Here is a 22,970-nt window from a genome sequence, read left to right on the forward strand (position 1 = left end):
TGAACCAGAAGCTCCCTCCTGTAGTGGGAATTGGCATGAACTTACTGGCCTCTCTTTCTCCTCCATCAGCCACTGAGTTGAAGAGATAGCCCAAAGCATCTTTATTACTTCCAGTCCTCCTTTCCTGCTTTTAGCAGGGAGGATAAGATCTAAGATTCATGTTTAGAGGTTAAGGAGTGAAGGTGAAGCATAAAGTAAAAGGTCAGGTGAGCAAAACCTAACTAGCTTTAAAACAGGGTGTTAGCAGAATTTTTGAGGAAATTTCTAGTGAAAAATAGTGTGATGCTTTTCTTCCATTTGTTATAATTTCTTTATATGCTTTTCTTAGAGACCTATAGAGGTAGCTGCCTATAATTTGGGGGATGTTCTGAGTTATTTGATCATCGTGGCATCTTAATATTACATACTAACAGCCTGATTCCACCATTATTTCCACTGCAAACCAAATTTAAATCGACTTGTTTTTTATATATGTCATCTTGCCTTGAGATGAACGCATACTTTAGGATATAGTGTTAAGCTATGCTGTACTCTTGCTATCTCAAAATGAGTTAAACTATCATTCAAGATCTTTTGTATATCGTTAAGCATATTCTAACAGCATATATACATATATATATATATATAAAATCAAAGACCAGTTGACAATATGTAGTTGTCAAACACTAAAATCCTATATTAAGTTGAATCCTATGAAAAGAAACACTTTTCAGCAAATTATTTATGATCATAAATATCTAAAGCTAGATTAACAAAACAATGCATAGTCCAGTTTAAAAAAAATTAGTATTTGTGCTTCACTTAGAGATCATACACTATGGAAAATTAACCAACTTTTTTGGTATTATACAAAGTGACATACTGTGATTCCTACTGTAGGAAGTGAGTTTTTAGCATAAAAAATTATTACATTTCAGTTTTTCTAAAAGGAAGTATTGCCTTACAAAAAGTCAACAGAAGCGAGAAACTAATTTTTCAAGCTGAAGTAAATTCATACATGCTTTGTATTTTGTATTTGGTTATATTTTAAAAGATTTCAAGTCCCCATTGTTCAGAACAGGCTTCGTGACCACCTTTCAAGACCCATTTATATCTTGGATTCAGCTAATTTACTCCATCATTGTTCACCTTTTTCTTTGGCAACATTACCTGACATGTTTTAACTTCAAACATCGAGAATATGAAAATGCTGTACTTTATTCATATGATAGGAATTTTGACACCTAGTCTATGTAATATTTCCTGGAAGCCAATGTTCTAATAAACATTTCCTAAAAATCAGCATAGCATTTAAAAAGGTGTATCAATTCTTAACTATAAATACTGAGAAACATCTATCCATGTGACTTAATTAATTTTTAAGAAATATTCTTAAAAAGAAGTGAGGTATGGAGGTAAATATTACTTGAATTATTGCTATATATTTCAAAGATTACTTGTTTTATGATTAAAATGTAAATTTTGTTTGGGGGGCTTAAAATTAGGAATTCAAAAATATTTAATGAGCTACTCCATCTGAGTCTATGCTGACCTCACAGTTGCGATGGAAAGAAATGGGAAATCTAAGAGAACATCTGGATACAAGAGATGACAGGAGTTAGTGACAGATGAAAAACTACAGAAAACCTAAAGTAAGTTTCAATCTTGTCAGGACAAAAAGACATACAATAGCTAGGCAAAGAAGTCAGTAGATTAAAGGTAGGTGGATATATTAAATTTCTATGACAGTGGGGTGCCTGGGTGGCTTAGTGGGTTAAAGCCTCTGCCTTTGGCTCAGGTCATGATCCCAGGGTCCTGGTATCAAGCCCCACATTGGGCTCTCTGCTCAGCAGGGAGCCTGCTTACCTCCCATCTCTACCTGTGTCTGCCTACTTGTGATCTCTCTGTCAAATAAATAAATAAAATCTTAAAAAAAAAAAAGAGCTGGATGCTTAAATTTCTATGACAGTGGACAATCAAAGATTTTCTAAAGAAAAATGGAAATATAAGTGAAGGAATGAAAATAAGACTTTGGATGCAATGCTTTGAATGATGTAAAAAAACATGAACATATGTTTTGAAGGGTAAATATAACAAGAAAGGGAATGGCATATAAAGACATACACGAGAAGAGAGATGTGTTGAGGAGGTACATGGAGGGGGTGAGAGAGAGCAAGAGAACTCGGAGTTAGAGAAGGTAATAGAGAAAATAAATTCTTGAGTGGGTAACATTGAAAAAAATATGTCAAAGAGAAGGCAAATGGTGTGAAATCTAGAAAAAATATGAATTTGGCTATGGATAAATTTTAACAATTCTGGAAGGAACAGAAGTTGAGAACTTCTCTAAGAAGTTGAGAAGTAAACATGCAGAGAGAAATAAGATTTTTTTTTCTTTTTTGTTTGTTTGTTTGTTTCAAATGAGAGAGATCTGATCTTATTTGAAAGAGAAAGGCTTCATCAAAAGGAATGAATTAAGGATGACAGCAGAGTCATTGCATGAGATACCTGAGAAAATTAAAGTAGAGAAGATTTAAATAAGAAAGAAAACTTTCTCTGAGGTTATACTCACTTATTTTAAAACATTCACAGCATACATTCACACATCCTGCTTTCTCATACCACGTCATCACCATCACAACTGACCACTGAATTTATTTAATTGCTTTACTACTCACTGAAAACTTGGCCATCTTCTCCCTCCACTGTGGACATTCTGAGGGACTTCACATGACTCATGTTGATGATCTTGTGAATATCTCAGCTCACGTTCACCTCATCTGTTCCAGGGACCTATATCCCTCCTTTACCCCTACCTTACATAAGCAAGGCCACACACTCATCTTAATTACCACATGGGACTGCTCTATTTCCAATTTTACGAATTCTGAAATCATTTCTTAATTTATAGAGTTGTCTTAGTCATTTGTGTCCTTACTCCTTACTCTCTGACTTTAATATACTGTTTTAGGTTTCCATGATTCCGTGACTAGCTTCTAGACCTCAGCTCCTGACCGGCAACTCATGGTTATTCCATTACAATCCATCTTTGAATCTGTCACGACCAGTTCCCTTTCTCTCTCTCTCTCTCTCTCTCTCTCGTGTGTGTGTGTGTGTGTGTGTGTGTTATTTTTGTTTTGTTTTGTTTTGTTTTTTGCTACTGCTAAGGTGCTATTTCTACTCTAGGTCATAGAAACATACTAATTAGATCCTAGAAATCTATCCCAGTTGGATTCATGTTACTTTAAGTTCTTTTATTCATATTCTAGTCACCACAATAGTTTTAACAAAACTTACTTATCCATTTAAAGCTGCTACCCTTACTCTTATGGCTATCACCTACAAGCCTGAGTTTCTTCAATTTCACTAATTTTAATTGCTAAAATATATTTTATTGTTCCATCCTATCTCTTCACTCCATCTCCAAAATTAGAGCGAGGAAGAGAAATTTCCCTAATTCAACGCTTTCACTTAAATTTACCTCATTTAATCCTTTCAATAATCAAAAAGGGCATAGGCATTTAAGATCAAGATATTTCAGAAGACCTCAAAGGTAGAAGACATCCAACTTGGGGTTCCAAACTCTGCTGGTGCTCCACCTAGACACCCTCAGACTTATTTCCTCTTTCTATATTCACCAGCCCCAGCTTCTGTGTCCTTTGTCTCTAACAGTTCCCACAGGCACTTTTCTTGAGAGAACAGGAACTAGCAACTCTTCTTTCACAAGCAATTCTGAGAGCTTGAAATCTTGGGGGTATAGGTCGCCCAAGGGTTGTCCTCATTCAATGAATGTTTGGGTGGGAGTTTGCATTCACTACCATAGTTTATTGCAGAGTCTGAACCATTGGCATAAACCAAAGTGACTTTATATTTATCCAACTCTTGATTCCATATACTCTACTGAATATCTTTTTTCCAGAAGAATCCAGGACGTCCAATCCAGACAATTTCAGTTAAAAGAAAAAAAATAATGTTAAAATTATTGTTTTCAGTCATAAAAGACTGGATCTTTCTGAATCCAAACTGATTACTTCATAACTATTTTAAAATGTTTCCCTCTCTGCAGCTTTGATCAAACTCCTGCTGGCCTAAGGACTTACAGTGAGAAAGTGACCTTTTCTTTTCTTTTCTTCTCTTCTCCTTTCTTTTTTTTTCTTTTCTTTCCCCTTCCCTTCCCTTTCCTTCCTTTTTTTTCTTTTCTTTTCACTTACTGAACTTTTCTATTTATTTTAGTCTCCCCTTTACATATTTTCCTGTAGCTGTCTCCATTACTTGGCTTGAGGGTAAAGAAAGAACCCCCTCCCCCATAAGAATCTGACTAGGATAGTAACTATTTCTAAGAATTTCCTAATTTAAACAATGCTACAATTTCAATAAACTCTCATTACACTTCTAACCATTGCTTATGTGGAGGCTTTGGGGCCAGAAAGAAGGTTTAGGAGAGAGTCTAGGATCATTTTAATATCCACTTAGGAAAGTAGAGAAGGTGTTTGTGGTAATTTCTTTAATATGTGGAGAATGCTAATGTCTATTTTATGGCTCCAAGTTATCCCAGCTACCTATAGGCTCTTCTCTATGTGGCTATACTCTTGCCAATGGTCTTTGCTTTGCCACTACCAATGCTTTGATTATTTTATTTCTTCTTCATATGATATATTTCCTGCCCATCTCAGAGACCTCTCTCCTTCAAGTCTTCTCTATAAAACCTTGACTAAGTATCACCATTGTTGCTACTACCCTCACTGTGATCACCTACTCTGATTATACACAATCTCGTTTTTCTTAAAACTAAGTGTAACTTTACAAAGATCTTACAGAAATTAGGTTAACATGAGATTTAGGCTTGAGTCATACTGATCTAAGCTTTTTAAACCTGAAAATGAATCTCACGTTACAATCTGAGACTATTATTTTAACTGAAACTGTTAAAACAGAAAACTCATTGTGAACAGAAGCAGCATCTGATTTTTATACTATCATACTTTATAGTGCCTACCAGTGTCTTTCACACTATAAGTAGTCCTATTTTGTCAAGATATACTGAACTGAAACCTGAAGAAGAGATGGAGATGCCTGACATGACCTTGCACCCAGCGTGCTGCACTCATAAATGTTTTTTTTAATAAACTGGTAGAAATCAGAGTATATGTGGGTCCTTTTGCCTGATGTTCTCAATCATCTTAGAGAGAAGTAGGTATGTTTTTCTACTAAGATGGCTGTGGAGTTATAAAAATATACTTAAAGAGAAGAAGACATGGAACAACAACTTGAGTTCCTACACTATGTTTCAACAATAAATAAATAAATAAGAAAACTACAGATTGACAAGCAGCAGCAGCAAGAGGCCTGCTAAATTGAACTACATGAATCTATAATAGGCCAGGCACAAGACACCCTCGATCATACAAATGAAGTGTTGCGCTTATTATAAATACAGGGGGAAGAAATTCTTTATTAGAAACAAACTCATTTCCTATGTATCTCTGGGATTTTATAACATTCAAATTATATTTGTTCCTACCATTAGAATAATTACCCACAATAGAGCAATCGATCAAATTTTCTCTACTGAGGCTATAATGATTTATTGCTTGATTATAAATTATAATTTAGAAAGATATTTTTAAAGTACAATCACATTGCCAAAAGTATATTTTTATTTTTAAGTTTATGAGTGTGATATGCACATATTCAATTGAGTCACGTGTTATAGTCTTGGAATTAAACAGAAGCACATCCTTCCCTCACAGTCTTAAGATGTAATGGTATACACTTCGTTGTAGGTAAGGGCCTCTACAGGGGAACAGGAAATCAAACTCAAGTCAAAATTATTTTACAAGCTTCTCCTAATTTTTTTCCAGCATTTTCTCATTATGGATTATCTCTTTTTTCACTTATACTTCTGATTTTTAAATTTTCATTACAGTTTTATCCTGAAACTGTTAAAATTGTTTCCTTGTATTTTGATATTTTTGGTTATTAATTTTTGTAATGTTTTCCAATATATATGTATATGTGTGATACGTTACACACACATGCATATGCATACATTGTAGCATGACTTTTGAGTTTAGAAAAACTACCCTCCCACATATCAATTTGAAAGGAGAGTAATATTTAAAATAGCTGAATCAGTTTCCTTATCTGTTAAATAGAGGAAATAATACTACTTTGGGTTTGTTGTGAGCCTTTAAATATACTGAAAGGGTAACAGAATTCCTGCTATATTAGATATAGGGTATATGAGAGAGAAATCAAAGATCATACCAAGTGTTTTGACCTAAGCAACTGAAGTAATAGGACAGGCATCAACTAATGGAGGACTCATAATTATAGAGAAAGAGTCAGTTCTGTTTTGAACTTGTTAAGGTTAAGATTTCTGGTGGATCTTCTTTTGGTTATCTATTGCTTCTAGCAAACCCCTCCAAATTTAAAGGCTTAAAACAACAGTAACTGACTTACTTCTGCATTTGCAATTTGATAAGAGCTCAGTAGGAACCATTCATTCCTTCTTCACATCGACTGTGGTGCCACCAAGGTGGAGGTGACATAGAAGCTAGGGACTGGAATCATTTAGATCCACTCACTCAACATATCTAGCAATTGGTACTGGCTCTTAGCTCAGACCTTAGCTAGGGTTGTTAGCTGGAACACCTACACTGGCCCCTTCATGGTGTACCTTGGCTTCCTCATAGCAGAGTGGGTGGTTTCTAAGAATGTCCCAAGATAACCATGTAAAAGTTTTCTTTTTTCTTATGATACAGCCTTAGATTTTACACAGTATCACTTCCATAATAGTCAGAGATCCACCCAAATTCAAGCATATGGAAAAGATGCTCACCTCTGTTTGGAAGTGTCAGTATCACATTTTAAGGAGAACATGTGAAATGGCAGATACTATTGTAATCATTTTGGAAAATAAAGTCTGCCACAGATCTGTTTGAAGAAGTAGTCCATAACATAAAAAAATAGAGTTTAGAGTGAGGTGGGTCTTGCTTTCAACATTTTACAGTCTTTAACATTTAGGTGGGATGAGACTACCAAAGAGAGAATGACACCAAGGACTGAGCCCTGGGGAACGTCAAAATTAAGGTGTCGAAGAGAAAATGAACTAAGAAAGGAGAGCGTGTTGAAATGACTACTAAAATGGAAAAATCAAGAGAATTGGTTTCCTTCTTCCTCATAATGTCTCTTTGAAATTCATTGAAATTCACTTCCTCAAGATCTGTCCTAGTAATAGAAACTGAGTTTGCTGAGAAACTGAGTTTGTTGTACAAATTGTTAGGTATGGGACCTCATGCAAGCCCATGTGATGAGACATAACTTGTTAAGTATGTCAAAATAATATTTTCTGTCTGTCTATTGACTGATCTAAGGATGGGCATGTAATCTATTTCTGATTAAGGGATAACAAAGGAATTGACATAAGGATGTTTTTCTTCCCAAATATGATCCAGCAAGGAAAAGCTGTTTTTATCCTCTTCCTTTTCTTTTTAAGTGTAAACAAACTCCTTGATGATATATCAAGCATGTTGCAACAGTGAGACCAAGACATGAAGTCTAAGACAGAATATAATGTAGTAAAGATAATAGTTGGAAAAAAAATAGAAAAACTCCAAAAATTTACACTCAAAATTTTTGCATCCAGGAGCATTCTTTTTTTTTTTTAATTTTTTATTTTTTATAAACATATATTTTTATCCCCAGGGGTACAGGTCTGTGAATCACCAGGTTTACACACTTCACAGCACTCACCAAATCACATACCCTCCCCAATGTCCATAATCCCACTCCCTTCTCCCAAACCCCCTCCCCCCGGCAACCCTCAGTTTGTTTTGTGAGATTAAGAGTCACTTATGGTTTGTCTCCCTCCCAATCCCATCTTGTTTCATTTATTCTTCTTCTACCCACTTAAGCCTCCATGTTGCATCACCACTTCCTCATATCAGGGAGATCATATGATAGTTGTCTTTCTCTGCTTGACTTATTTCGCTAAGCATGATACGCTCTAGTTCCATCCATGTTGTTGCAAATGGCAAGATTTCATTTCTTTTGATGGCTGCATAGTATTCCATTGTGTATATATACCACATCTTCTTGATCCATTCATCTGTTGATGGACATCTAGGTTCTTTCCATAGTTTGGCTATTGTGGACATTGCTGCTATAAACATTCGGGTGCATGTGTCCCTTTGGATCACTACATTTGTATCTTTAGGGTAAATACCCAATAGTACAATTGCTGGGTCATAGGGCAGTTCTATTTTCAACATTTTGAGGAACCTCCATGCTGTTTTCCAGAGTGGCTGCACCAGCTTGCATTCCCACCAACAGTGTAGGAGGGTTCCCCTTTCTCCGCATCTTCGCCAGCATCTGTCATTTCCTGACTTGTTGATTTTAGCCATTCTGACTGGTGTGAGGTGATATCTCATTGTGGTTTTGATTTGTATTTCCCTGATGCTGAGTGATATGGAGCACTTTTTCATGTGTCTGTTCGCCATCTGGATGTCTTCTTTGCAGAAATGTCTGTTCATGTCTTCTGCCCATTTCTTGATTGGATTATTTGTTCTTTGGGTGTTGAGTTTGCTAAGTTCTTTATAGATTCTGGACACTTGTCCTTTATCTGATATGTCGTTTGCAAATATCTTCTCCCATTCTGTCAGTTGTCTTTTGATTTTGTTAACTGTTACCTTTGCTGTGCAAAAGCTTTTGATCTTGATGAAATCCCAGTAGTTCATTTTTTCCCTTGCTTCCCTTGCCTTTAGCGTTGTTCCTAGGAAGATGTTGCTGCGGCAGAGGTCGACGAGGTTGCTGCCCGTGTTCTCCTCAAGGATTTTGATGGATTCCTTTCGTACATTGAGGTCCTTCATCCATTTTGAGTCTATTTTTGTGTGTGGTGTAAGGAAATGGTCCAATTTCATTTTTCTGCATGTGGCTGTCCAATTTTCCCAGCACCATTTATTGAAAAGGCTGTCTTTTTTCCATTGTACATTCTTTCCTGCTTTGTCGAAGATTAGTTGACCGTAGAGTTGAGGGTCTATTTCTGGGCTCTCTATTCTGTTCCATTGATCTATGTGTCTGTTTTTGTGCCAGTACCATGCTCTCTTAATGATGACAGCTTTGTAATAGAGCTTGAAGTCCGGAATTGTGATGCCACCAACGTTGGCTTTCTTTTTCAATATCCCTTTGGCTATTCGAGGTCTTTTCTGGTTCCATATAAATTTTAGAATTATTTGTTCCATTTCTTTGAAAAAGATGGATGGTACTTTGATAGGAATTGCATTAAATGTGTAGATTGCTTTAGGTAGCATAGACATTTTCACAATATTTATTCTTCCAATCCAGGAGCATGGAACATTTTTCCATTTCTTTGTGTCTTCCTCAATTTCTTTCATGAGTACTTTATAGTTTTCTGAGTATAGATTCTGTGTCTCTTTGGTTAGGTTTATTCCTAGGTATCTTATGGTTTTGGATGCAATTGTAAATGGGATTGACTCCTTAATATCTCTTTCTTCTGTCTTGCTGTTGGTGTAGAGAAATGCAACTGATTTCTGTGCATTGATTTTATATCCTGACACTTTACTGAATTCCTGTATAATTTCTAGCAGTTTTGGAGTGGAGTCTTTTGGGTTTTCCACATATAGTATCATATCATCTGCGAAGAGTGATAATTTGACTTCTTCTTTGCCGATTTGGATGCCTTTAATTTCCTTTTGTTGTCTGATTGCTGAGGCTAGGACCTCTAGTACTATGTTGAATAGCAGTGGTGATAATGGACATCCTTGCCGTGTTCCTGACCTTAGTGGAAAAGCTTTCAGTTTTTCTCCATTGAGAATGATATTTGCGGTGGGTTTTTCATAGATGGCTTTGATGATATTGAGGTATGTGCCCTCTATCCCTACACTTTGAAGAGTTTTGATCAGGAAGGGATGTTGTACTTTGTCAAATGCTTTTTCAGCATCTATTGAGAGTATCATATGGTTCTTGTTCTTTCTTTTATTGATGTGTTGTATCACATTGACTGATTTGCGGATGTTGAACCAACCTTGCAGCCCTGGAATAAATCCCACTTGGTCGTGGTGAATAATCTTTTTAATGTACTGTTGAATCCTATTGGCTAGTATTTTGTTGAGTATTTTCGCATCTGTGTTCATCAAGGATATCGGTCTATAGCTCTCTTTTTTGGTGGGATCCTTGTCTGGTTTTGGGATCAAGGTGATGCTGGCCTCATAAAATGAGTTTGGAAGTTTTCCTTCCATTTCTATTTTTTGGAACAGTTTCAGGAGAATAGGAATTAGTTCTTCTTTAAATGTTTGGTAGAATTCCCCCGGGAAGCCGTCTGGCCCTGGGCTTTTGTTTGTTTGGAGATTTTTAATGACTGTTTCAATCTCCTTACTGGTTATGGGTCTGTTCAGGCTTTCTATTTCTTCCTGGTTCAGTTGTGGTAGTTTATATGTTTCTAGGAATGCATCCATTTCTTCCATATTGTCAAATTTATTGCCGTAGAGTTGCTCATAGTATGTTCTTATAATAGTTTGTATTTCTTTGGTGTTAGTTGTGATTTCTCCTCTTTCATTCATGATTGTATTTATTTGGGTCCTTTCTCTTTTCTTTTTGATAAGTCGGGCCAGGGGTTTATCAGTTTTATTAATTCTTTCAAAGAACCAGCTCCTACTTTCGTTGATTTCTTCTATTGTTTTTTTGGTTTCTATTTCATTGATTTCTGCTCTGATCTTTATGATTTCTCTTCTCCTGCTGGGCTTAGGGTTTCTTTCTTGTTCTTTCTCCAGCTCCTTTAGGTGTAGGGTTAGGTTGTGTACCTGAGACCTTTCTTGTTTCTTGAGAAAGGCTTGTACCGCTATATATTTTCCTCTCGGGACTGCCTTTGTTGTGTCCCACAGATTTTGAACCGTTGTATTTTCATTATCATTTGTTTCCATGATTTTTTTCAATTCTTCTTTAATTTCCCGGTTGACCCATTCATTCTTTAGAAGGATACTGTTTAGTCTCCATGTATTTGGGTTCTTTCCAAACTTCCTTTTGTGGTTGAGTTCTAGCTTTAGAGCATTGTGGTCTGAAAATATGCAGGGAATGATCCCAATCTTTTGATACCGGTTGAGTCCTGATTTAGGACCGAGGATGTGATCTATTCTGGAGAATGTTCCATGTGCACTAGAGAAGAATGTGTATTCTGTTGCTTTGGGATGAAATATTCTGAATATATCTGTAATGTCCATCTGGTCCAGTGTGTCATTTAAGGCCTTTATTTCCTTGCTGATCTTTTGCTTGGATGACCTGTCCATTTCAGTGAGGGGAGTGTTAAAGTCCCCTACTATTATTGTATTATTGTTGATGTGTTTCTTTGATTTTGTTATTAATTGGTTTATATAGTTGGCTGCTCCCACATTGGGGGCATAGATATTTAAAATTGTTAAATCTTCTTGTCGGACAGACCCTTTGAGTATGATATAGTGTCCTTCCTCATCTCTTATTATAGTCTTAGGCTTAAAATCTAATTGATCTGATATAAGGATTGCCACTCCTGTTTTCCTCTGATGTCCATTAGCATGGTAAATTCTTCCACCCCCTCACTTTAAATCTGGAGGTGTTTTTGGGCTTAAAATGTGTTTCTTGGAGGCAACATATAGATGGGTTTTGTTTTTTTTATCCATTCTGATACCCTGTGTCTTTTGACAGGGGCATTTAGCCCATTCACATTCAGGGTAACTATTGAGAGATATGAATTTAGTGCCATTGTATTGCCTGTAAGGTGACTGTTACTGTATATGGTCTCTGTTCCTTTCTGATCTACCACTTGTAGGCTCTCTCTTTGCTTAGAGGACCCCTTTCAATATTTCCTGTAGACCTATTTGGTGTTTGCAAATTCTTTCAGTTTTTGTTTGTCCTGGAAGCTTTTAATCTCTCCTTCTATTTTCAATGATAGCCTAGCTGGATATAGTATTCTTGGCTGCATGTTTTTCTCATTTAGTGCTCTGAAAATATCATGCCAGCTCTTTTTGGACTGCCAGGTCTCTGTGGATAAGTCTGCTGCCAATCTAATATTTTTGCCATTGTATGTTACAGACTTCTTGTCCTGGGCTGCTTTCAGGATTTTTTCTTTGTCACTAAGACTTGTAAATTTTACTATTAGTTGATGGGGTGTGGGCCTATTCTTATTGATTTTGAGGGGCATTCTCTGAACCTCCTGAATTTTGATGCTCGTTCCCTTTGCCATATTGGGGAAATTCTCCCCAATAATTCTCTCCAGTATACCTTCTGCTCCCCTCTCTCTTTCTTCTTCTTCTGGAATCCCAATTATTCTAATGTTGTTTCGTCTTATGGTGTCACTTATCTCTCGAATTCTCCCCTCATGTTCCAGTAGCTGTTTGTCCCTCTTTTGCTCAGCTTCTTTATTTTCTGTCATTTGGTCTTCTATATCACTAATTCTTTCTTCTGCCTCATTTATCCTAGCAGTGAGAGCCTCCATTTTGGATTGCACCTCATTAATAGCTTTCTTTATTTCAACTTGGTTAGATTTTAGTTCTTTTATTTCTCCAGAAAGGGCTTTTATATCTCTCAAGAGGGTTTCTCTAATATCTTCCATGCCTTTTTCGAGCCCGGCTAGAACCTTGAGAATTGTCATTCTGAACTCTAGATCTGACATATTACCAATGTCTGTAGTGATTAGGTCCCTATCCTTTGGTACTGCCTCTTCTACTTTTTTTTGTGTTCAATTTTTCCGTCTTGTCATTTTGTCCAGATAAGAGTATATGAAGGACCAAGTAAAATACTAAAAGGGTGGCAACAGCCCCAGGAAAATATGCTTTAACCAAATTAGAAGGGATCCCAAATCGTGAGGGGGTAGAAAGGGGATAAAAAGAGGTTCAAAAAGGAAGAAAGAAAAAAAAAAGAAAAAAGAAAAGAAAAGAATTAAAAAAAGAAAACAAATAAGAAAAATATAAAAAAGAAAAAATATATATATTGGATAAATTAGTTAAAAAATGTTAAAAAAGAAAAAGGTAAAAGTTAAAAAAAATTTTACCAGAAGGCGAGAAAAAAAAACAAAAAATGAAAAAGAAAAAAATCAAATTAGCTGCAAGACTAAAAAAAATCACAGGGAAAAAGCCATGAGTTCCGTGCTTTGGTTTCTCCTCCTCTGGAATTCTGCTGCTCTCCTTGGTATTGAAACCGCACTCCTTGGTAGGTGAACTTGGTCTCAGCTGGATTTCTTGTTGATCTTCTGGGGGAGGGGCCTGTTGTAGTGATTCTCAAGTGTCTTTGCCCCAGGCGGAATTACACCGCCCTTAGCAGGGGCTGGGGTGAGTAATCCGCTCGGGTTTGCTTTCAGGAGCTTTTGTTCCCTGAGCGCTTTCCGTAGAGTTCCGGAGGACGGGAATACAAATGGCGGCCTCCTGGTCTCCTGCCCGGAGGAGCCGAGAGCCCGGGGCCCCACTCCTCAGTGCACCCTCAGAGAACAGCGCCCAGTTACTCCCGTCTGCCTGACCTCCGGCCGCAGGCGGAGCTCACCGAGCCTGCGACCGGTTCAAGGTCACCCCGAGCTGCGAGCTTACTAGCTTACTGTCGGCTCTGTCTCTGTAGCCGGCTTTCCCGTTCCAATACCCGCAAGCTCTGTGACACTCAGACACCCCCGATCCTTCTGTGACCCTGCGGGACCTGAGGCCACGCTGACCCCGCGTGGGCTTCGCCCCGGTTTAGCCTCTGGAGCAATGTCCCTCAGCGGAACAGACTTTTAAAAGTCCTGATTTTGTGCGCGGTTGCTCCGCCGCTTGCCGGGAGCCGGCCCCTCCCCCCGGGGTCTATCTTCCCGTCGCTTTGGATTCACTTCTCCACCGGTCCTACCTTTCAGAAAGTGGTTGTTTTTCTGTTTCCAGAATTGCTGTTCTTCTTCTCTTAGATCTGCCGATGGGTTTTCAGGTGTTTGCAATCTTTAGATAAGCTATCTAGCTGATCTCCGGCTAGCTGAAGCAGTCTCAGCTTGCTACTTCTCCGCCATCTTGACTCCCAATCGCATCCAGTAGCATTCTTAACCAATGCAAGTTTTTAAATTTTTACAACATAATCTTAGCCAGAAGTGTGACAAATTGCAGGTGTTATTTCGCTTTCCTATATTAATCTTTTTTGTTCCCTTTTTCACTGTACTAATAAAATGACCTAATTTTATAACATTTGTCAAGAAACTGAAGCAAATGAAGATATTGGCAAAACAACATACAACCTATAACAAATAAGAAAGTTTGTAGACTTTCACAAGAGCCAATTTGATGTTTTACATAGATTGACTTCATTCTAAATGAGCATCATGTTATCTAACACACCATGGTTCACTTGCCCATCCCTCCAAAAAGAAGAGGAGTTCTATTAACATAAAAACATCCACCATTTAAAAACAAAGAAAAAACTCTGAAGTCAAATCATACTAGCAATGAAAGAAACACAGTGGTGGCAAGTTATATAAAGTTTTATAATAGGACGACTTCGATATCACTGCTTAAAAGAAAAACAGTTACCAGTCTGCATCTTATTTTTTACCAGCCACTGTACTAAACACTGGGGATAGAGAAATAAACCAAATGTGCATGACTATTCTCCTCATAGCACAGTGAAGAATGGAGACATCATCCAGTCCAGAGAAAAAAAACAGAGCTACTAAGCAAATAAATATAAGTAAATAAGTAAATATTAGTGCATGGGATTTAGGAAAAAATGAAAGTAATCAAAGTACTAGGTACTTTGGTGTCACAGAATAGAACAATCTAATCTGTTTACAAAGCCAGGGAAGGATAAACAAAATTTAGCAAAGTAAAAATGGGAAGGAAAACACTGCCGATAAAGGAAAGAGGTTGTTCAAAGGGTAGGTATAGAAAAGAACAGGAAGTATCTGAAAATATTTTTAAAACTACGTAGTCCAACAGAGACTGAATGAGATATTACAAAGAGGCAGTAGCAGGAATATGAGCCTGAGTCTTTACATAAGGTCTGATTCAGAAGGATCACAACAGAAATGTCTGGCGGCTCAGTTGGTTGAGCATCTGACTCTAGACTGCTGCTCAGTTTCTGATCTCAAGGCCATGAGATTGTGCCCTGCATCCATCCCTAACCCTTGCACCAGAACCTCACATGGCTCTCCTCACTCAGCACAGAGTCTGCTTGTCCCTCTCCCTTTGTTCCTGGCCCACCTGCTCATGCTCTCTCTAAAATAAATAAATAAATAAATAGATAGATAGATAACAAGTAAATAAATAAGATATTAAAAATAAAACTAAAGAAGGATCACAACAGAAATTTGGGCTTTACACCAAAGTTAATGAGGATCCCTCAAAAGGATTTAAGCAATATTTATATTGAAGGAAAAAATTTCACTGTAACCTTTAATGATGTTAGGAGATGAACTGGGAAATTATTGCAGTGTTGTATGTGTAAGATAAGAACAGATTTAATTAAAGTGGGAGTTGCAAAGATGGAGAGTAGTAGATTGATAATATTTAGAAAAGAAATATTAATAGAAATTGATGGCAGATTAAATTCATTTTAATTTTAGATATGCAAAGTTTGAGCATCTATGAAACATCTGAATGGAAAAATGGAGATGTCAAAAAGGCAGGTAGACATATTTATCTTGAACTCAAGGGAAAAAAATACAAAGCTTGGGATGAATATGTTGTCTTAGCAACTGTAGACTTATAAAAGAAAATTGAGGCTTTAGAAATATTGAAGAATGAGGTTGGATATTAATCACTCATCAAGTAAGTGAATACCCATTTTGTAAACAGTTGTAGGGTAGAACTTTAAATTGAGAATCCAGAAACATGTTGGTATACTTACTTGGATTTACACATACATTAAAGAACTGTGTTATAAATATGACCTCTTCAAATATATTCTAAAATATACATCACAGAGTGAAAATAAACTTTTCGTTTTTTGCTCAGGTAAAATACTGAGTTTCATTTCAAATACTATGAGTAAAAATAAATATTAATATGAACATCTGGATTTTTTAAATGAAACTTAAGAAAACTCACTTAAAACTCAAGATATATGTAAAGCTTAAAATTACCCTTTCTCTGGGTGCACAGCTATAGATCTTGGTTGATCCAGGCCTTGGGAAATAATTACATATCGGAAAGAGCCATTGAGTCTTGCAACTTCAATTAAGTTGAAACCATGATCTGTCCAATATATGTTACCTAGGAGAAACACAGGTGTGTTTACAATATGGTTGTAAGAAAGAAAAGTATTTATTATTTATGGCTAAAATTAACTTTCTAAGCATTTGCATAACTATCAAGAAATCATATATTCCTATTTTTTTAATGTGTACATTTCCTAAGCAGAAAGTTGTAAATAAACTAATATGCAAATACTTCCCAATCTCATGCATCTGTAGTTTAAACTATATAATGATACATTTATATGCTAAAAATAAGTTGAAACTTCTCTCACCTAAAGAAGGGATCTATTTTAACTTTCTACTGACTCCAGGCAAAAGAGAACTTCTAACACGTTTGTTTACCTGCCTCACAGTTCCCAGGAGATTTGGGCAAAGTTAACACTACATAATCTTCTTCTGCATAAAAACACTTGTCTAAAGACTCAAAAGCATTAGAAAGAATGAAGCCAAGAGCAAAAAGACTATTTATCCCCATGGCTAGAAGTACAAAAAAAAAAAAAAATATTGTGAGTTGGAAACAGAATTTTTATGAAGGAGATTGAGATCCTAACAGAATAGGTAGGAAATGAGAATAGAAAAAGCCATGGATTATACCAGCAATCCAGTCAATAGCTATCCCCTCCACTCTTCCCAAGCCATTGGTAATGATATCTTCTTTCCAAGTCTGATCTCTTTTAGCTCGGCTAATTTTATTGAAGCCCATGTCTGTCCAGTAGATGGTATCATTTTCTATGGATAAGACAGAAAGAAAAAAAAAGCAAAAAACATACACATACACTATAAAAGATATCAATGTATATATAAGGATCACATTGTTTTAGCATTTTGGGGGTTATCATCCTGGGTATACTAGGGTATAGATATTCTTCAGGACAATTTACTAACACAAATAGCAAGAAAGATATTAAAGCAACATGAAAGAGCCTAATCAAATGTTTTCTTAAAAGTACTTTTGAAATATATGTGGAAATGACCTATCACATCCTTGATTGTTTTTTCTTCATTTTTCTACTCATTTAAATAAAAAAATACTTATCTCACATTATTTTGCAACCCTGATGTCAAACCATGCTATTTTGGACCACAGTTTTTCCCTTCACACCTATACCTGTGTCTGAGTTCTCTAAATATAAAAAGAATACTACTGGAGGTAATCAACAAAGTTTTAAAGTAGAGAGAGAACAGAAAGAAACATAAGGGCATTTCAACTATATCAAGAGTGTTTTAAGCATAAGGTCATTCAAAATGTATAAAGTCTTAAAAATGCCCTAGCATTCAATTATTCCTTCTGAGGTCCTAGTTTCCCAAATGTCAAGTACAAACCCCTTACATTATTTTTCAAACTCCGATTGTACAAATGGGCTTAAGAATACTTGAAAAATGGCTCTATGCTATCGCAGAGTCTTTAAATAACAGTGCTTTCTGAATATTTGAATGAAAAATGTGTCTAAAGATTCTAAATGAAATATATTATATATGCATGCATATGCATAAAGGGTAGCGAATATAGACCAATGATTTTAAATATAGCCACCAGAAAGACACTGGGGACAAATCATTAAATAATAAATTTGCCACCAACTAAGTAAGTTTTTGTGTTGTGACCTACGTGGCCATTTGAAGAACAAATCCTTTAAGACCAATATAATTTCCCTCTGGCACAGTGACAGACTATGGAAATAAAGAAAAAGCAATTAGTATAATAAAGCCATTTATCAGTAAGCTTTGAGAGTCCATTTCAAGAATAATATAGTCTAAATTTTTTTGCCTAATTGGAAAAAGATTCCAAATCCCTTGTTCTCAAGAATGGTAAGTCAAATATATAATTGTTTGAAGCAGAGAAGATACCTTTTTCAAATATTTATCTGGAAAGCAAGAACTTGTTTGGTTTTTCCAATTTTGTAAAAGTATTAGTTAACATTTGAAAGAGTGAATCAGTGAACAATAAACATTATTTTTGCATCAATACTAAGCATTACGTCAAATTTAAATTCTCTTCCGCAAATGTTAGACCTATATATCTAACTGCTTTTTTGTATCTCCACTTTTATGTAGAGAAGACAATCTTGGTATACAAAAGACAAATTCTGGATTTCTACATGAAAACTCTTCTCTTGTAGTCTTCTACATTGCAACTCCATAAGCCATGACAGTATGATGGATGATATCTCCATCCTCTGTTTCTTGGGCTAAAAACTTCATATTATCCTTGAATACTTTTTCTCAAACTTCACATCTAATCCATCACCCATATACTGTAGTGTTCAATCTACTACAAAGTATTTTTGGTTCTTTAAATTCTTTCAAATCATATCCATCATCTAACTACTTTTCACACTCTGTACTACTTACAGTGCAATCCAAACTACTATTAACTCTTGCCTGAAGCACAGTTGGCTCTTGAACAACCCAAATTTGAACTGTGTAGGCCCATCATCATGGTTTTTTTTTTCTTTTTTTTTTTAAGATTTTATTTATTTATTTGACACAGAAAGAGATCACAAGTAGACGGAGAGGCAGGCAGAGAGAGGGGGAAGCAGGCTCCCTGCTGAGCAGAGAGCCCAATGTGGGCTCAATCCCAGGACCATGAGATTATGACCTGAGCGGAAAGCAGAGGTTTAACACTCTGGGCCACCCAGGTGCCCCCATGGTTTTTTGTTTTGTGTTGTTTTCAACAAATATACTGAACAATATTTATATAGTCACAGACAGACATTTTATCCTGTAGGCAGACGATGTAAATTTACAGCATCAATAAACTCAATAAAGTACTTTAAATGTATTTCTCTAATGATTTTGTTAGTAACATTTTCTTTATCTAGCTTGCTTTATTCTAAGTATACAGTATATAATACATACAACATACAAAATATGTGTTAAGCAACTGTTTATGTTATTGGTAAGGCTTCTAGTCAACAGTAGGTTCTTAGAGGTTAAGTTTTGGGGGAGTCAAAAGTTATATGCAGATTTTCAACTGCATAGGGGTCAGTTCCTTTAATCCCCACATTGTCCAAGGTCAACTATATTGAAAATAGCTTTTTAACTTTTTGCCCAGCTTCATTTCTGCCTCAGTACTCACCTTTCTTCCCTAGTTCTTTCTTTACTTAGGGGCCATTGTTACCCTTTTTAAAAGTAAATGAGATCATTTCTCTCCTCTCCACTCAAACTCTCTAATCATTTGTCATTTCATCCAAGGCACAATTAAAGTTTCTTCCCATTACCTTCATAATCTACCCATATCCTTCAACCTTCTCTCACTTGACATCCTTCCATTTTCGCCTTCACTCATTATCTCTGGTTAACAGACTTTCTCCTCCTAACAGAAACCAAATACTATCAAAGTTCTTTACATTACTCCTTCTGTTTAGGAGCTCTTTCCTCAGATATCAGCATACCTCTGTCTTAGCTCAAATATCCCTTCCTTCTTACTGAAACCTTCTCTGACTACCCATGAAAAGTTATTTCCTTGACATGCTCTACTCGCCTCATCAAACTATTTTTGTCCCTAGCATTTATTACTAGGGACAGACCCTGTGAGGGTCGAGGCTTTACTTTGTTCACTGCTTTATCCTTGGCACCTAGAAAAATAATATCTGACATGCAGTAAGCTCAAAGTAAACATTTGTTGAATAATGAATGAATGTGATATGCTATACAAAGACTGGCTGAAGGAGATATGGGGAAGACACAGAGTTTATCATGGGAAACTTTATAAACTCAATGAGAAGAAAGTATGCATTTGATTAAAAAAATGACTAACAACTCACAATACTGGAGCATGAGCAGCATATACGTAGTACAGGCAAGTAATCTTGCAAAAGTTCAAAGAAAATATTCACAACAATCTTCACAAGTAATAGGAAGAAATGCCCTATTTTGTATGGGAATCTTACTTTTGAATTACCCTCTAATAACTCTGCCAGGCTGCAAACTTCTGTTTCATATAACCAAGAAACATTCTTCTTCACAAACTACAGTTCGCATATACTTTTATTATCATATTGAGCTGAAATCAGGGCTTCACATTTTTTTTTTTCTCTTAGAAACAGACCATTAGAAGGTTGTCTGGGTGGCTCAGTTGGTTAGTGTCCAACTTTTGATTTCGACTCAGGTCATGATCTCAGGATCCTGGGATTGAGTGCCACTTTGGGCTGTACTCTCAGCTTGGAGGCTGCTTAAAATTCTTTCTCCCTCTCCCTTTGCCCTCCCCCCACTCGTGCTCATTCTCTCTGAATAAATAAAAAAAAATAAAAAATCAGACTCTGAGATAATTCATAGGTAGGGGTTGCAACTGACCCAACTTTTACCAATGTAGTCACATGTGCTGTAGATAGTTCATGAATATTCATTTTGTGGGTAATAGATTAATTTGTAACACTGAAGTTATCTCTAAATGGTCAAGTCCACTAGGTCAAAGCACTGAGGAACTGAAAAGTTTCCTTGTATTATTTCTATTGGATATTTTGGGAGATTAGTGAGCAAATCAATCTTGTGGTGACCCAGTAAAGAGGACTTAAACAACAGAATTAAATCAGCCATTCATATCCAAATTTCTTTCTTACTAATTCTTTCACATACATATTCAGACCTACACATTTTATATTGAGTAAGTTCACAAATACATAAGAATATGTTTTCTTAAAAAATATATTTTCTAATATCTGGGAATATCTGCAAAATAAACAAATTATATCAAGACTGTCTTCATTAAGAATAAAATCAGACTGAATGATGATAAAATTTTACAACAAATGGTAAAGATACAAAATGGAAATACATATAAATATAGAAAGGGAAGAAAAGACTATCATAACTGTGTCCTGATACTCCAAAACATATTTTTTTAACTTTAATTATCCTTATTCAACACATTCTTATAGAATATTTAGTGTGTGTTAAACATTATTATAGGCTTAGGAGTTTGGTGGCAAACATGATAGACAGTCCTTGTAATCACAGAGTTCACTTCTGGAATTAAATTAAAAATAAACTGTCTTGAGACATATGGTAATTGGTAATGTATAAAATAATCATAGGATTGGAAAATAGAATTTGTAATTTAAGGTAATAACAATTATAATTAGCTCCCCACAGATATAATAAGACACATAGGATATTGGTAACTATTTTCAAGGATTACATATAGAGAGATTGGAGGCCAGCTATTGTGCATTGCAACTACAGTCAGAATTAAATGAAAAACTGCATACGGTTATAATGATATTAGTCTGTAAAATAAGGGAGAAGCTTATTGATGCTGAGAAAAGTTAAACTTTTTGAGTTAAGCTCAAGTGCTGACCATCTAACAGAACTAGATTATGCACAGTCCTGTCTGAAAATAGGAAACAAGAAATAAAAATCTCTTAAAGGCCTTTCACTCCTATTTTTATTATGTTTATACTAATATATTATAACATTATATTAGTATGTAAAATTATTTATTATAAAATAATCTATTATTATAAATATTTTATTATTATAGAATAACATTTTATATTTATATAAATTATATAATTTTATCATCTATTTTTATGATCAATGAACACTTATTATTTATTGTGAATACCCTTGTCTCCATGTTAGCTTGGGTTGTTGGGTCCTTTCTAGAAAATTCAGTCTTGTTTCCCCACCTAAACTGAGATACTATTTCAGAAAACACCATACCAAAATAAAAATAAATAAATAAATAAATAAATAAAAGATGATGTATAAGGTTACCATGCTTCCCTCTCCTAATGAAAAAGTCACCAACACACCAGGAAGATAACAGACTAGATTGCAAGGGGTCTAGGGCTAGGATCTTAACATTGATTGTCCCACCGTTTCCCATGAGACTTTCACAAAGTTACTTTGTCTCTCTTGACCTCAGTTTCCTCACATATAATATGAATATACAAATAGAAAGACAGAGATATACAGATATAAGTAAAAGAAGGTAAAACCTAGATAACTTTTATGATTCCTTTCAACTCTTGATATTCTAATATTAAGATTTAATTTTTGGTTGTACTTTAAAGGAATATAGTATCTCAAAGTTCTGCCCAATTTTAACTGCTACATAGATTCTCCTTTTTCTCTGTAATTTTTTCTTATTTTAACTAGCTTTGTTGTCTGGAGCTAAAAAGAATAAAGCATATGATTTTTCCCAGAACATGCTACTAATGGTTATGAAACCACATTTATTTTTTTAACTGCAGACCTTCACACTTATCCTACTAAACATTACCCTGTTACCTTTGATCAGTGATCTTGTCAATTGACATTTTTCAAAAAAATCATGTTATCCAGTGCTCCTTTTTGTGATACCCACAATGTGATAAGTATATCTTGATTCAACTATATCTTTATTCAAGGCAATAAGAAATATGTTGAACAGAATCAAAAATATGCTTTTGGCATACCAATTTCTGCTGCAATTGCAACTCCACCATTCTTTCACTCTGGCTGATACAACCAGGGAGAACTCCTACCACAGATCAAGAGGCAAGAAATTCTCAAGATTCTCCCCTTTCCAGGAATTAGTCTGTGCTGATCTACTCTGGTTGAGAGTGCTTACCTTACGCGGTAAGGGGCAAATGACTGGCTTCAACTAAGGAATGGTTTTACAATGTATTATTATTAAAAAGTAGAGGGGAGATTATTATTTTAGCTTCCTCCTCAATTACCAGGATTTTTTTTTTTTTTCCTGCACCAGTGTTGAATATGTCTGAGAGGTGAATATTACAGCGAAGCCAAGAAAAATACTGGCATTTTGGATGAGTCGTTTACAAATATTGTAATATTTTTGTAAAAGATCTATATC

General features: G+C 35.6%; 1 protein-coding gene across 1 annotated transcript in view; it reads right to left on the minus strand.

Annotated features, from left to right (window-relative positions):
* LRP1B (LDL receptor related protein 1B) overlaps window positions 1-22,970 on the minus strand; it is a 1,620,129-nt gene that overhangs the window by 478,000 nt on the left and 1,119,159 nt on the right. Inside the window, exons 36-37 of the mRNA XM_045066491.1 lie at window positions 16,763-16,897; window positions 16,055-16,184 (exon numbers count right to left, since the gene is read on the minus strand). Coding sequence (XP_044922426.1) covers window positions 16,055-16,184; window positions 16,763-16,897 — 265 coding nt within the window. The remainder of the gene's footprint in view (window positions 1-16,054; window positions 16,185-16,762; window positions 16,898-22,970) is intronic.

The sequence above is a fragment of the Mustela putorius genome, unplaced genomic scaffold (assembly GCF_011764305.1).
Source record: "Mustela putorius furo isolate JIRA1106 unplaced genomic scaffold, ASM1176430v1.1 tig00003867_pilon_pilon_pilon, whole genome shotgun sequence".
Lineage (NCBI taxonomy): Eukaryota > Metazoa > Chordata > Mammalia > Carnivora > Mustelidae > Mustela > Mustela putorius.